A 15701-nucleotide genomic window follows, 5' to 3' on the forward strand; every position below is an offset into this window, starting at 1 on the left:
TTCTCCCCTCTATCGATCCGTCTCGTGTTCTCTCTATCGATCCGTCTCGTGTTCTCTCTATCGATCCGTCTCGTGTTCTCTCCTCTATCGATCCGTCTCGTGTTCTCTCCTCTATCGATCCGTCTCGTGTTCTCTCCTCTAAAAAAAAATATTATATTTAATGTTTAATWTTTAATGTTCACAGAATGGCACTCGGACAGTTCAAGAAAGGGAAACAAAATCCTAGTTTGGTTCAGAGCACTTCACTTACAAACCAAAGATCCTTTCGATAATCAACAAAATAATCTATTTTGTGACTAAGCTTGGCTTTGGCTCGCAGCTACGGGAATCACTCACGCACATTCATCTTTTAATCCATTTTGTCTTGGTCTCTCAATGTTCTTTCCTTTTCTTGTTTCTTCGTTCTATAGTTCTCATTTCACCCCCCCCCTTCTCCTTTCTTCTCTTTTTTCCTAGTGCATAATTTCTTCACTTGCACTGGTAATAAGGGGTGTGTTTGGGGAATCCTGTGAAGTCAGCAGGGATTCCCTGAGGGCCCCTGCCCCTCTGACTCCCATTGACCCCCATACCTCTGGATGATTCACACTATCAGTATTCTCTCCTCTCTCGCTCTCTCGATCTATCGAGTGTTCTCTCTCTCTCTCATATTCTGGGGGAGTGTGTGCTGGGCTGTGATGACTCAGTCCTTTATCTCGGTCCATCCTCCCATGCAGGCATGACTGCTCTCTGCTCTTCACCTCATCCGTACTCCTATTATTTTTGACTGATTCTATAAGCTAGAATTCTACCAATGATTGATTTGCTTCATATTGTTTATTTGTATCACCTTTTGTCTTTTGCTTAGTTTTATCCTGAGCATGTACCTGACCAGGAAACTGTCTTGACACTAGTGATATGTAAAGATCTGTGTCTTAACATCTCATTTGCCCATCACTTTTTTCCTAATTACTATTATTATCAGTCCTGCGGAGACCGCACCATGAATCTCCATGACTACGGGATGCTGTTGCCATGCGGCATCGACCGTTTCCGAGGGGTGGAGTTTGTGTGTTGCCCAGCGGAGACACAGCGCGAGTCAGACAGTGTGGAGCTGACTGAGTCTGATGTGTGGTGGGGTGGAGCCGAGACTGAATATACCGATAACAGGTACGCACAAACACAATGCATACACACATAAAGGTGCAAGCACAGGTGCATACAGGCAGACACAAACATCCATACATTTCAGCACACACACATCATCTTAAATACTTACTCAAGTTCCTAAACCAGTGGTTAAATCCTTTTGACAGATAACCTGCACAACCAGACTACACACACTGATAGACTCACGTTCCACCCTCTCTCCCTACAGCATGCCTCGCCAGGCGGATCAGGGGGCTGTCACCACTGAGGAGGATGACGAAGAGGATGCCTTTGACAGAGATGAGGACGGAGATGGTCTTGAGGATGATAATGATGATGATGATGATGAAGACGACGATGAGGATGACGTGACCGATGAACGGGACAGTGGTGAAGGCACCTCCAACATCGCCATGACAACCACCACCACGACCACCACTGAGTCGGTTGAGGAAGTCGTCAGAGGTAAGAACAAGCCATGGATTGAAAGAGATGATTACTTGTTTGTTTGTTTTTCCCCAAGGATTTGTGGGGAGGTTTCAAAGATGGAGAAGATGTGTGTATGTTTGAACATATTGTGTAAACACACCCAAGCAGTGTGTGTGATTGCTCTGTGTGAGTGTGTGTTTTAAGAGTGTGTGTCTTTCTCAGAGGTGTGTTGGGCGCGTGCTGAGTCGGGCCCGTGCCATGCCATTCTGGAGCGTTGGTACTTCGTGCCAGAGAAGGGCACCTGTGCCCCCTTCCTCTTTGGAGGGTGTGGGGGCAACCGGAATAACTTTGACTCAGAGGAGTACTGCCTGTCTGTCTGCAGCAACAGTGTGTGTAAGTCCCTGGACTGGACCCCCGATATGGACCTCTAGACCCCTTGACTTGGGGACTATCCCCCCTGCTGTCTGCCTCTCTGAGCTGTCTGTCTGTTTAACACCGTCTGTCTGATGGCTCTTAGACACTTGGAGCACAAGTGATGTACTACCTACTCTGAAAGGGAAGATTTTTCAGTTCTAGACTGAACAAAAATATAAAAGCAACATGCAACAATTTCAAAGATTTTACTGAGTTACAGTTCATATAAGGAATTCAGTCAATTTAAATAAATTCATTATGCCCTAATCTATGGATTTCACATGACTGGGAATACAGATATCCATTTTATTGGTCACAGATACTTAAAAAAAMCTAAATGTWGATGCGTGAATCAGAAAAGCAGTCAGTATCTGGTGWGACCATCATTTGCCTCATGCAGAGCGACACATATTATTTGCATAGAGTTGATCAGAATGTTGTCCCATTCCTCTTCAATGGCCGCTCCCTCAAAACTTGACACATCTGTGGCATTGTGTTGTGACAAAACTGCACATTTGAGTGGTATTTGTCCCCAGCACAAGGTGCACCTGTGTAATGATCATGCCGTTTAATCCGCTTCTTGATATGCCACACCTGTCAGGTGGATGGATTATCTTGGCAAAGGAGAAATGCTCACTAAGAGGGATGTAAAACACATTTGTGCACAAAATGTGAGAGAAATAAGCTTTTTGTGCCTATGGAACACTTCTGGGATCTTTTATTTCACTTCATGAAACATGTGACCAACCTTTACATGTTGTTTTGATATTTTTGTTCAGTGTAAATTTTGCATCATATTCGTCAATGATGGATACTTTAAGTTTTCATTGAATTTCATAGAAAATATATTCTGCCACTCTTAGAGGGAAGTGGAAGGTCAATAAAAAGCACAGCCTTTTAAGACATTTATTGATCTTTCATTTCCCTCCAATAGTAGTTATTACAGATGAACCATTACTCTGGATAGCTAAGACTGTTTTACTGCAACAAACCTTGAGGGCCTGGATCCATCTCAGGTTTTGGGGAAGTGCAGAGTGTTCCTATCAATAGTCTGCTCTAGTGGGTGAACAGATGGCTTGGTACAGACAGAGGTTGACCTTTCAATTAGGTCATTCTGATWAAAAAAAAATTAAAACGGACGAGATATTAGGAAGTATCTGCGCCGACATTAGCAGAGAATGTCACTGGTGGAAAATAGCCAACTCACTCACTCCCTCTTCTGCTTTTGCAACGATTCTCTCACTCACTCTATCACTCACTAACCAACTCAAAAACATTGTGTGTGTGAGACAATGTTTGTCTGGTGATTTCTGGTGGCCTGACCTGGCAGTGGGTTAATGAGTTGATGTTCTAACCGGTTTAACCTAACAGCAGCAGTGTCTCTTTAAATCACTGTGTGTGTGTGTGTGTGTGTGTGTGTGTGTGTGTGTGTGTGTGTGGTGTGTGTGTGTGTGTGTGGTCTGTGTGTGTGTGTGTGTGTGTGTGTGTGTGTGTGTGTGTGTGTGTGTGTGTGTGTGTGTGTGTGTGTGTGTGTGTGTGTGTGTGTGTATTGTGCTTGTAGTCTCTGTCTGTTTCCCAGCCCCAGCCTGGCTGTTCCACTCTTTTCCGGCTTTCGCGCAGTTAAGCACAAATTCTGACTGGCAGAATTCACTTATCTGATCTCCAGTCTCCCGTATCTCGCGCATGCATACACAGACACAAAAAAAAATTCAAGGCAGAGGTATAGTCACCTGTCTGTCTTGTGTGGTTGACTTGTCTCTCTACCTGTTTGTCTGTCTGTGTTGGTTAACTGTCTCTCTACCTGTCTGTCTGTGTGGTTGACTGTCTCTCTACCTGTTGTCTGTCTGTGTTGTTGACTGTCTCTCTACCTGTCTGTCTGTGTGGTTACCTGTCTGTCCACTGTCGCAGGTTCTGTCTTGTGTGGTGACCTGTCTGTCTTGTGTCATTGACCTGTTGTCTATCTCTGTCTGTCTGTGTGTGTTTGACCTGTCTGTGTGGTAACCTTGTCTTTCTGTCTGTGTTGTTTTGACCTGTCTCTCTACCTACCTGTCTGTGGTGACCTGTCTCTACTACCTGTCTGTCTGTGTGGTTGACGGTCTCTCTACCTGTTTGTCTGTCTGTGTGTTGACTGTTCTTACTCTGTTGTGTGGACTGTCTCTCTACCTACCTGTCTTTGTGCAGTTGACCTGTCTCTCCACCTGTCTGCCAGGTCTACCTGTCTTTGTGCTCGGTTGACCTGTCTTCCACTGTCTGCAGGTCTACCTGTCTGTTTGTGGTTGACCTGTCTCTCTAACCTGTCTGTCTGTGTGGTTGACTTGTCTCTCTACCTGTCTGTCTGCGGTTGACTGTGTTCTACCTACCTGTCTCTGTGTGGTGACCTGTCTCTCTACCTACCTCTGTCTGTGTGGTTGACGCTGTTGTCTTTCTGTGTGGTTTACCTGTTCTTCTGTCTGTCTGTGTGTGTGGTTGACTTGTCTGTCTGTGTGGCGACCTCTGTCTCTCTGTCTGTCTGTCTGTCTGATCTGTCTGTCTGTGTGGTTGACCGTCTCTCTACCTGTCTGTGTGGTTCACTGTCTTCCACCTGTCTGCCAGGTCTACCTGTCTTTGTGTGGTTGTACTGTCTCTCTACCTGTCTGTCTCTCTACCTGTCTGTGTGGTTGACCTGTCTGTCTGTCTGTGTGGTTGACCTGTGTCTTGTGTGCTGTCTCTGTCTGTTTTGTGGTTGACCTGTCTCGCACTGTCTGCCAGGTGTACCTGTCTTTGTGTGGTTGACCTGTCTCTCTACCTGACTGCCAGGTCTACCTATCTGTCTGTGTATTTGACCGGTTACCTATCTGTCTGTGTTTGACTGTTCTACCTGATGCAGGTCTACCTATCTGTCTGTGTGTTTGACCTGTCTCTCTACCTGACTGCCCGGTCTACCTATCTGTCTGTGTGTTTGACCTGTCTCTCTACCTGACTGCCAGGTCTACCTGTCTGCCTGTGTGTTTGACTGTCTCTCTACCTGATGCCAGGTCTACCTGTCTGCCTGTGTGTTTGACCTGTCTCTCTACCTGACTGCCAGGTCTACCTATCTGTCTGTGTGTTTGACTGTCTCTCTACCTGACTGCCCGGTTACCTATCTGTCTGTGTGTTTGACGTGTCTCTCTACTGACTGCCAGGTCTACCTATCTGTCTGTGTGTTTGACCTGTCTCTCTACTGACTGCCCGGTCTACCTACAGTGGGGAGAACAAGTATTTGATACACTGCCGATTTGCAGGTTTTCCTACTTACAAAGCATGTAGAGGTCTGTATTATTATCAATAGGTACTTCAACTATGAGAGACGGATCTAAAACAAATCAAGAAATCACATTGTATGATTTTTAAGTAATTAATTTGCATTTATTGCATGACATAAGTATTTGATCAATCAGAAAAGCAGAACTTAATATTGGTAAGAAACCTTTGTTTGCATTACAGAGATCATACGTTCCTGTAGTTCTTGACTAGGTTTGCACACACTGCAGCAGGATTTTGGCCACTCTCCTACAGATCTTCTCCAGATCTTCAGGTTTCGGCTGTCGCTGCAATACGGACTTTCAGTCCCTCCAAAGATTTTCTATTGGTTCAGGTCTGGAGACTGGCTAGGCACTCCAGGACTTGAGATGCTTCTTACGGAGCCATCCTTAGTTGGCCATGGTGTGTTGCTTCTGTGTCGTTGTCATGCTGGAAGACCCAGCCACGACCCATCTTCAATGCTCTTACTGAGGAAGGAGGTTGTTGGCCAAGATCTCGCGATACATGGCCCCATCCATCCTCCCCTCAATACGTGCAGTCGTCCTGTCCCCTTTGCAGAAAAGCATCCCAAAGAATGATGTTTCCACCTCCATGCTTCAGCGGTTGGGATGGTGTTCTTGGGGTTGTACTCATACTTCTTCTTCCTCCAAAACGGCGAGTGGAGTTAGACAAAAAGCTCTATTTTTTGTCTCATCAGACCACATGACCTTCTCCATTCCTCCTCTGGATCATCCAGATGTCATTGGCAAACTTCAGACAGGCTGGACATGCACTGGTTAAGCAGGGGACCTTGCATGCGCTACAGGATTTTAATCCATGAGGCGTAGTGTGTTACTAATGGTTTTTTTGAGACTGTGTCCAGCTCTCTTCAGGTCATTGACCAGGTCCTGCCGTGTAGTTCTGGGCTTGATCCCTCACCTTCCTCATGGATCATTGATGCCCACGAGGTGAAATTCTTGCATGGAGCCCCAGACCGAGGGTGATTGACGTCATCTTGAACTTCTTCATTTTCTAATATTGCGCCAACAGTTGTTTCCTTCTCACCAGCTGCTTGCCTATTGTCTGTAGCCATCCCAGCCTTGTGCAGGTCTAGCAATTTTATCCTGATGTCCTTACACAGCTCTCTGTCTGGATTGTGGGAGTTGGAATCTGTTTGATTGTGTGTGACAGTGTCTTTATACAGTAAGAGTTCAAACAGGTGGCAGTTAATACAGGTATGGTGGAGAACAGGAGGTTTCTTAAAGAAAAACTAACAGGTCTGTGAGAGCGGAATTCTTACTGGTTGGTAGGTGATCAAATACTTATGTCATGCAATAAAATGCAATTAATTATTTAAAAATCATACAATGTGATTTTCTGATTTTTGTTTTAGATTCCGTCTCTCACAGTTGAAGTGTACCTATGATAAAATTACAGACCTCTACATGCTTTGTAAGTAGGAAAACCTGCAAAATCGAGTGTATCAAATACTTGTTCTCCCACTGTATCTGTCTGTGTGTTTGACCTGTCTCTCTACCTGACTGCCCGGTCTACCTGTCTGTCTTTGTGTTCAGACCCTGAAAGTCTTAAATGTGGGAGGAGGATATGCCGCTGTTTAATTTTGAGTGATCAGTATGTAACAGTTACCTTCTGTCTTTGGACCCTTTTGTGGAAATCCCTTTCTCCTCTCCTCTATCGCTTTTTCTTCTCTTCCAGTGCCTACCACGGCCCTCCCCCTGACGCGGTGGACCGTTACCTGGAGTTCCTGGAGACGACAGCGAACACGCCAACTTCCAGAGGCCAAGGAGAGTCTGGAGGCAAGCACGCGACAGGATGTCCCAGGTGTGTTTGAGAGGAGAGAAAGATAGCCTGTGTGTTTGTGGAGGAGAGAGAAGATAGCCTGTGTTTGAAGAGAATAGCCTGTGTGTTTGTGAGAGAGAGAGAAAGATAGCCTGTGTGTTGTGAGAGAGAATGCTGTGTGTTTGTGAGAGAGAGAGAAAGATAGCTGTGTGTTTGTGAGAGAGAGAGAAAGATAGCTGTGTGTTTGTGAGAGGAGAGAAAGATGCTGTGTGTTGTGAGTGAGAGAGAAAGATAGCCTGTGTGTTTGAGTGAAAGAGAAGATACTGTGTGTTTGTGAGAGAGAAAGATAGCTTGTGTTTGTGCGAGAGAGAGAAAGATAGCCTGTGTGTTTGTGAGTGAGAGAGAAAGATAGCTGTGTGTTTGTGAGAGAGAGAGAGATAGCCTGTGTGTTTGTGAGAGAGAGAGAAAGATAGCCTGTGTGTTTGTGAGAGAGAGAGAAAGATAGCCTGTGTGTTTGTGAGAGGGAGAACGTATGGGGGAGAGGGTCCCTTCTCTGAGGTGAACTAAGGACAATAAGGAGTTCACTACACTACCCACAATCCTCTGATGTGTGACTGACGTGTCTCGCCAGGTGATGAGAGAGTGGGAGGAAGCAGAGAGACAAGCCAAGAGTCTCCCTCGCGCTGACAAGAAGGCAGTCATCAGGTACACTACCTTGTGTGCGTGCGTGCGTGTGTGTGTGTGTGCGTGCGTGCGTGTGCGTGCGTGCATTCTAGTGTGTGTTAATTTTTTTGTGTGCAGCACTTCCAGGAGAAGGTGGAGCCTGGAGCAGGAGGCAGGAGAGAGGCAGCAGCTGGTGGAGACCCACATGGCCCGGGTGGAGCCTGCTCAACAGCCGCCGCCACATGGCCCTGGAGAATACCTCGGCTCCCTGCCGGCCAACCCACCAGGGTACATATATACAGTGCATTCGGCGTGTTCAGCACCCTTGACTTTTTCCACATTTTGTTACATTATAGCCTTATTCTAAAATGGATTGAATTTGTATTCCCCCCACATCAATCTACACACAATACCACATAAGGACAAAGCAAAAACTGGTTTTTAGACATTTTTGCAAATGTATTTTTTTTTTTTTAAGAAAAGGRAAAAAAAAGAAATTTACATAATTATTCAGACCCTTTGCTCAGTACTTTGTTGAAGCACCTTTGGCAGCGATTACAGCCTCGGGCCTTCTTGGGTATGACGCTACAAGCTTGGCACACCTGTATTTGGGGAGTTTTTCTCCCATTCTTCTCTGCAGATTCTCTTGGATGGGAAGCGTCACTGCACAGCTATTTTCAAGTCTCTCCAGAGATGTTTGATCAGGTTCAAGTCTGTGCTCTGCCTGGGCCACTCAAGGACATTCAGAGACTTGTCCCGAAGCCACTCTTCCGTTGTCTTGGCTGTGTGGTTAGGGTCGTTGTCCTGTTGGAAGGTGAACCTTCGCCCCAGTCTGAGGTCTTGGCTGCTCTGGAGCAGGTTTTCATCAAGGATCTCTCTGTACTTTGTGTCGTTCATCTTTCCCTCGATCCTGACTAGTCTCCCAGTCCCTCCCGCTGAAGAAAAAAAAAACAGCATGATGCTGCCACCACCATGCTTCACCGTAGGGATGGTGCCAGGTTTCCTCCAGACGTGGCGCTTGGCATTATGGTGGAGAAATTACAAGATGATGTTATAATACTACCATTTATGCAATAGAATAGGGTTCCATTAGTACTTGCTTATCTGTGTCTGTGTGAACTGAGAGGAGCCTTTGAGGCTCAACGCTGACAATTGATTTCTGAATGGTTTGGTGATAAAAACCTACAGCATGCATTCCATAGAATGAGTTGGTGTTTGTGTTCTGTAAGGTACCAGGGAGAGATGGCTCAGGTATGGATAATGATGAGAGGAACCTTGTCTCGGGCCAAACTCTGGTTTCTGTACAATAGGAACAGTCTTCACGGGAAATGCTATCTGGCTGGGGGATACTCCTTTCTCATATCTGTTGTTTGTCATGTAGACTAAGGGGGTGTATCTTTGCTATAAAATATATTTGTATTCTTTGTGTCAGGACTCTCAACCCAACAGTCAAGAGTGTTGGGTGGACCAGCCTCGTTATTGCAGAACACTCACATCATTCACTTGTGTGTGGTGTGACCTGCTTTCCTTATTATTAAGTGAATAAAGATTAAGTATAACTCTGACTTGTTTGAAAAATAACCACCACAGTATTCAGGCCAATGAGTTCTATCTTGGTTTCATCAGACCAGAGAATCTTGTTTCTCATGGTCTGAGAGTCCTAGGTGCCTTTCGGAAAACTCCAAGCGGGCTGTCATGTGCCTTTTACTGAGGAGTGGCTTCCGTCAGGCCACTACCATAAAGGCCTGATTTGTGGAGGGCTGCAGAGATGTTTGTCCTTCTGGAAGGTTCTCCCATCTCCACAGAGGAACTCTGGAGCTCTGTCAGAGTGACCATTGAGTTCTTGGTCACCTCTCTGACCAAGGCCCTTCTCCCCTGATTGCTCAGTCTGGCCGGGCGGCCAGCCAGCTCTAGGAAGAGTCTTGGTGGTTCCACTCTTCTTCCATTTAAGAAGGATGAAGGCCACTGTGTTATTGGAGACCTTCAAGTTTTTGGTACCCTTCCCCAGATCTGTGCCTCTTCACAATCCTGTCCCGGAGCTCTACGGACAATTCCTTCGACCTCATGGCTTAGTTTTTGCTCTAACATGCCCTGTCAACTTATATAGACAGGTGTGTGCCTTTCCAAATCATGTCCAATCAATTGAATTTACCMCAGGTGGACTCCAATGAAGTTGTAGAAACATCTCAAGAATGATCAATGGAAACAGGATGCACCTGAGCTCAATTTCAAGTCTCATATTAAAGGGTCTGAATACTTATGTAAATAAAGTATTTCAGTTTTTTATTTTTAATAAAAATAAAAAAAACTTTTCGCTTTGTCATTATGGGGTATTATGTGTAGATTGATGAGAAGAAAACAAATATTTAATCAATTTTAGAATAAGGCAGTAACGTAATAAAATGTGGAAAAAGTCAATGGGTCTGAATACTTTCCCAATGCACTGTACACCAGTGGAGGCTGCTGAGGGGAGGACAGCTCATAATAATGGCTGGAATGGAGCAAATGGAATGGTATCAATTTGATGTATTTGATACCATTCCACTCGTTCTGCTCCAGTCATTACCGCGAGCCTGTCCTCCCCAATTAAGGTGCCACCAACCTGCTGTGATAGATACACCCTCTCACCATGCATAATGCACATATTACACTCAGTACACACTGTACACCAGGTGTGCCCTACCTTCTTTGACGTGTGATCTACTTTTTCATTTGCCAGCCTGATGAGATCTACCAGTCTCTAAACCAACCAACAAAATGTATGAAACGCAGCACGCCACTGAGTATGGACCTGCTGCTATGAATCCTATTTGATACCCAAATATAATGTGGACCAATAACACGTTTTCCACACAAGTGCAACCAATTTCATTTCCTACCTTCGTGTGACTTTTGGCATTGGGTGGAGGCCAGTAGTTTTTCATAGTCAGGGCTGTAGCAGCTTGTTGCAGGTCTTATGCAGGCCACATGGTTGTCATCCGTCATAGTAGATCTGTACTTGGACTTTATTATCTTCATGTGAGAAAATACAGACTCACAGAGGTAGGCTGATCCACAAAGGGCTGATAAGTTGAGAGCACATCTTCTTATGTTGGGATACTTCTCATCTAGCAGCAGCTCCCAGAACTATTCCTTCATCTCAGTGGTTGCCCTGGATTTCAGCTGAATGTCATTTTGAACGGTGAGAATTTCAGTTTCTCATATAATTGTGTCCAACTGAAAAAGTGATCCCATTTTGGAGGCAATGACACATTTAAGTCTGTGCCAAACGGAAAGCACATATAAGTGGCAATAGGCTCAAGTGATGCAGTCAGTGAAATGACTGTCAAACTCAGATGAGATGCTCTGGACTTGCACCACGTAACGTGCACTGTCAAGCTGTGCTGTATCCTTGCCCTGACGTTCAAGTTCTGAATGCAGCTTTTTACGTTGCAGCTTTCTTGTGAGCAGTTGTAGTTTGCATTTAAGTGTTCACAGAGCTGATCATGTCAATTACATGTTTGCCTTTTTTTGCAGCGCTACATTCAATTCATTAATCATGTAAGTTAGGTCAGKGAGAAAAGCTCAATCCAGGAGCCACTGTGTGCCCTCTAGCTGTGCATATTCTGCATGTTTGACCTTGAGAAACTCCTTGATTTCAGGCAACAACTCACTGAATCTCCCTAAAAATGTACATTGGCTCAGCCTCCGCACATCCGTGTGCAGCAGCAGGTCTGTGTGCTCCTCTTCAGTCTCTTCTAAGTGAGCGTGAAATAGCCTCCGCTGTAGACTTCTTGCTCGAATAGAACACACAATCTTCATGGCAACATCTATCACCTCTTTCATGTTTAACATCTTCCCGCACAAAGCTTGCTGATGAATTATGCAGTCATAACTAAGAAAGTCCGGGAAAGAGTCATCTCGTTTGCACAATGCAACAAACCCACTAATGTGGCCTACCATAGCGGGTGCCCCATCCGTAGTAATGGAGACAAGCTTACAAAAGGGCAGATGGAATTTGTTAGACATCTTTCAAGCTTTTATGAAGTTTGCTAACTCCCTTGTATGTCCTTCCAGTGGCAAAATGGTGAGTAGTTCCTAATTTGTACTCATGTTGTCACATAAACTCAGCAAAAAAAGAAACGTCCCTTTTTCAGGACCCTGTCTTTCAAAGATAATTCGTTAAAATCCTGTGGAATAAATTGCAATGTCCGTACTGAGACGCCTAAGACAGCGCTACAGGGAGACAGGATGGACAGCTGATTGTCCTCGCAGTGGCAGACCACGTGTAACAACACCTGAACAGGATCGGTACATCCGAACATCACACCTGCGGGACAGGTACAGGATGACAACAACAACTGCCAGAGTTACACCAGGAACGCACAATCCCTCCATCAGTGCTCAGACTGTCCACAATAGGCTGAGAGAGGCTGGACTGAGGGCTTGTAGGCCTGTTGTAAGGCAGGTTCTCACCAGACATCACTGGCAACAACGTCGCCTATGGGCACAATCCCACCGTCGTTGGACCAGACCGGACTGGCAAAAAGTGCTCTTCACTGACGAGTTGCGGTTTTGTCTCACCAGGGGTGATGGTCAGATTCACGTTTATCGTTGAAGGAATGAGMGTTACACCGAGGCCTGTACTCTGGAGCGGGATCGATTTGGAGGTGGAGGGTCCGTCATGGTCTGGGGCGGTGTGTCACAGCATCATCGGACTGATGAGAGACATCCTCCTCCCTCATGTGGTACCCTTCCTGCAGGCTCACCCTGACATGACCCTCCAGCATGACAATGCCACCAGCCATACTGCTCATTCTGTGTGTGATTTCCTGCAAGACAGGAATGTCAGTGTTCTACCATGGCCAGCGAAGAGCCCGGATCTCAATCCCATTGAGCACGTCTGGGACCTGTTGGATCAGAGGGTGAGGGCTAGGGCCATTCCCCCCAGAAATGTCTGGGAACTTGCAGGTGCCTTGGTGGAAGAGTGGGGTAACATCTCACAGCAAGAACTGGCAAATCTGGTGCAGTCCATGAGGAGGAGATGCACTGCAGTACTTAATGCAGCTGGTGGCCACACCAGATACTGACTGTTACTTCTGATTTTGACCCCCCCCTTTGTTCAGGGACACATTATTCCATTTCTGTTAGTCACATGTCTGTGGAACTTGTTCAGTTTATGTCTCAGTTGTTGAATCTTGTTATGTTCATACAAACATTTACACATGTTAAGTTTGCTGAAAATAAACGCAGCTGACAGTGAGAGGACGTTTATTTTTTTGCTGAGTTTACTATTCTGATGAAATGCATAACTGTGCCACWTCTACCATATCTGTGGACTCGTCAAACTGGAGGGAATAACACTCGCAGTTGTCAGTATCCTTCTTCAGTTGATCCTCGAGGTTCTCTGCTATTCCCTCACATCTTCTTGTCTGAATGTAATTGATGTAATTGATGGCAGCCATCATTTCAGCCTTATTCTTAAAATCCCCAAACAGCGAGTCTGCAGCTTCAATAAATGCTTCCTTGATCATCTCCCCATCTTTGAACAACTTTTTATGCTTAGCAAGAACACGACTCACACGATAAGAGGTTGCCGCCTCCCTTTGGTCACAGACCTTGTAGAAGTTGACTGCTGCGCTGCCAGTTGCTGCTTTTGTTCTTGTACATTTCTTCTTTGTAAGTCAGTCTTTGCTGGAAAATCTCTTTCCTGGGTTTTGTGTGTGGTTTTAAAACGTCGTTCTATGTTACCTTTCTTTGGGATAGCGATGCTATTATGGCAGATGAGGCACACGCATTTTGAGTTTGAAATGACAAAAAAATAATCCTCTTCTCATTCCTTGTGGAAATGATACGTTTTCAGTTTGTTTTGTATCCTTCCCTTCACTCATTATTGCTGCTGTCGACCACAGAACAAGAATGAATCTGGCTACAAAGTTAGCTYGCTACCTACCTGCCTGGCATCACCGTGACCTCGACTTGGAGTAGCGCGGTCAGATGACGTATGCCTAGTTGGCAGGCGGCAAGTGGGCAGGGACTGGTCATATTTTATGTAAATCACGTGACTTTTCAGACATTGCTGTGAATGGAGGACTGTCAATGTTAAAACAGAAAGAGATTATTAGCATTGATTTGTGTGGCTGACTTTTAGTAGATGTATAATAATCTCCTGACTGGTTGGGCACCCCTGCTGTACACCCTCTGTGGATACACACTTACAGGTATACGTGCATTATCACTATACTTAAACACATTCTCACTAGTACACACACACACACACGTTGTCCACATCATATCTCTTATTTCTCTATTTTTGCATCTATCTCTGTGTCCCTTTCCCTCACTCTGTCCCACTTCCCCCTGTCTCTCTCTGTCCCTCTTCCCCCTGTCTCTCAGCCTCGTCAGGTGCTTGGCCTGTTGAAGAAGTATGTCCGTGCAGAACAGAAGGACAGACAACACACGCTGAAACACTACGAACACGTCCGCATGGTGGACCCCAAAAAGGCTGCTCAGATCCGACCCCAGGTACCCCAACAACCCACAACCACTATAATACACTACGCACAAACCCCTAAGCTCACCGTTCAACCACCCTACACTACCCACAAGCCCCTACAGCCACTCTGTGTCCTGTGTTACTTCTTTGACCTCTGAACTTTGCCCTTCTGACCTCTAGGTGATGACCCACCTGCGTGTGATTGACGAGAGGATGAACCAATCCCTGGGGCTGCTCTTCAAAGTGCCCAGCATGGCCAACAAAATCCAAGACCAAGTTTGTGAGTGTCGCCCTACTCCTTCCCATATATATATTATTCAGTCTATACACTGTGTAGTACTGGGTTGTGTTATTACTGAGATATTGTACAGATTATGCTTTTTCCTTTCTGCCTCTCTCTGTGTGTGTGTGTGTAGCTGTCCTGATGCAGAGGGTTCAGTCAGAGCTGTCTCAGCAAGTCTCATCTCTGCAGAGCGATGGGAGGGTGAGTTTTACACAGGCACGCACACTCTTGCTCATAAAAATAGTACAATCTCTCCTATCTCACAAACCCACACACAGATAGAAAGTCAGTAATGTGTATCCTGTGTTTGTAGACTGATGGCAGGGTGAGCTATGGAAACGATGCCCTGATGCCCGACCAGGCTTACAGCTCTGCCCCTCTGGACCCTGGGATGGGCCTGGATGGACTGGGCTTCATCCACCCAGAGAGCTTCAATCAGCCCAACACTGACAACCACGGTAACACAACACACACTCTCAGCCTAACGAAACCACAGCAATACACATCCATTCAATTGGTCTAAAGCTTTTAGTCAGTGACTGCTTCCTCTGTTAAAACAGTTGAGCCTGTTGACGCTCGTCCAGTTCCAGATAGAGGTCTGCCCACTCGGCCTGGTAAGTGTGTCTATGATTGTGTTTATACTGTAATGGCATGTTTGTGGTTTGGGTTATGCTTGTGTATGTCTCTTTGATGATGTGTGTATGTTTGATGCTGTCTCACTGTGTGTCCAGTGTCTGCTCTGAAGCCTGAGGAGTTCCCTGAGGTGCGGGTGGAGAAGGAGGAGCGGCAAAGCGCCAGCTATGAAGTGCATCATCAAAAACTGGTACGGGAACATACAGTAAATGACATACAGTATACACTGGTACATATTCATACATGTGTATCACAAACTGKCTCAGTAGCCCAAGTTCACATGTTTATGATGGGAACATTTGCATTGGATACTGGTAAATAATGTTGCCTTCACAATATATAGAACTGCAGAAACACTCAACACCTCCAGGTTGATTGACAGGTGTTGTGTTGATTATTACCAGGTGTTCTTTGCTGAGGATGTGGGCTCCAACAAGGGTGCCATCATCGGCCTGATGGTGGGCGGGGTTGTCATAGCGACAGTCATCGTCATCTCTCTGATTATGCTGAGGAAGAAGCAGTATACCTCCATCCACCACGGAATCATCGAGGTGAGAGAGTGTTCTCAGTGTGTCTGCACGTTGGTGTTCTGTACCTGTGTGTTAACCTGGTGTGTGTGTG

The 15701-nt window shown here is 45.7% G+C and overlaps 1 protein-coding gene across 1 annotated transcript in view; it reads left to right on the forward strand.

Moving 5' to 3' along the window:
* Window positions 1-15701, forward strand: part of LOC111979392 (amyloid-beta A4 protein-like) — a 48036-nt gene that overhangs the window by 29657 nt on the left and 2678 nt on the right. Inside the window, 18 exon segments of the mRNA XM_024009902.3 lie at window positions 962-1146; window positions 1355-1590; window positions 1777-1943; window positions 6620-6624; window positions 6943-6986; window positions 6989-7068; window positions 7658-7729; window positions 7825-7847; window positions 7849-7908; window positions 7910-7941; window positions 7944-7990; window positions 14065-14193; window positions 14345-14444; window positions 14581-14648; window positions 14761-14905; window positions 15008-15061; window positions 15179-15270; window positions 15485-15631. Of these exon segments, the coding sequence (XP_023865670.1) occupies window positions 962-1146; window positions 1355-1590; window positions 1777-1943; window positions 6620-6624; window positions 6943-6986; window positions 6989-7068; window positions 7658-7729; window positions 7825-7847; window positions 7849-7908; window positions 7910-7941; window positions 7944-7990; window positions 14065-14193; window positions 14345-14444; window positions 14581-14648; window positions 14761-14905; window positions 15008-15061; window positions 15179-15270; window positions 15485-15631 (1686 nt within the window).

Source organism: Salvelinus sp. IW2-2015, linkage group LG2, assembly GCF_002910315.2.
Source record: "Salvelinus sp. IW2-2015 linkage group LG2, ASM291031v2, whole genome shotgun sequence".
Classification (NCBI taxonomy): Eukaryota; Metazoa; Chordata; class Actinopteri; order Salmoniformes; family Salmonidae; genus Salvelinus; species Salvelinus sp. IW2-2015.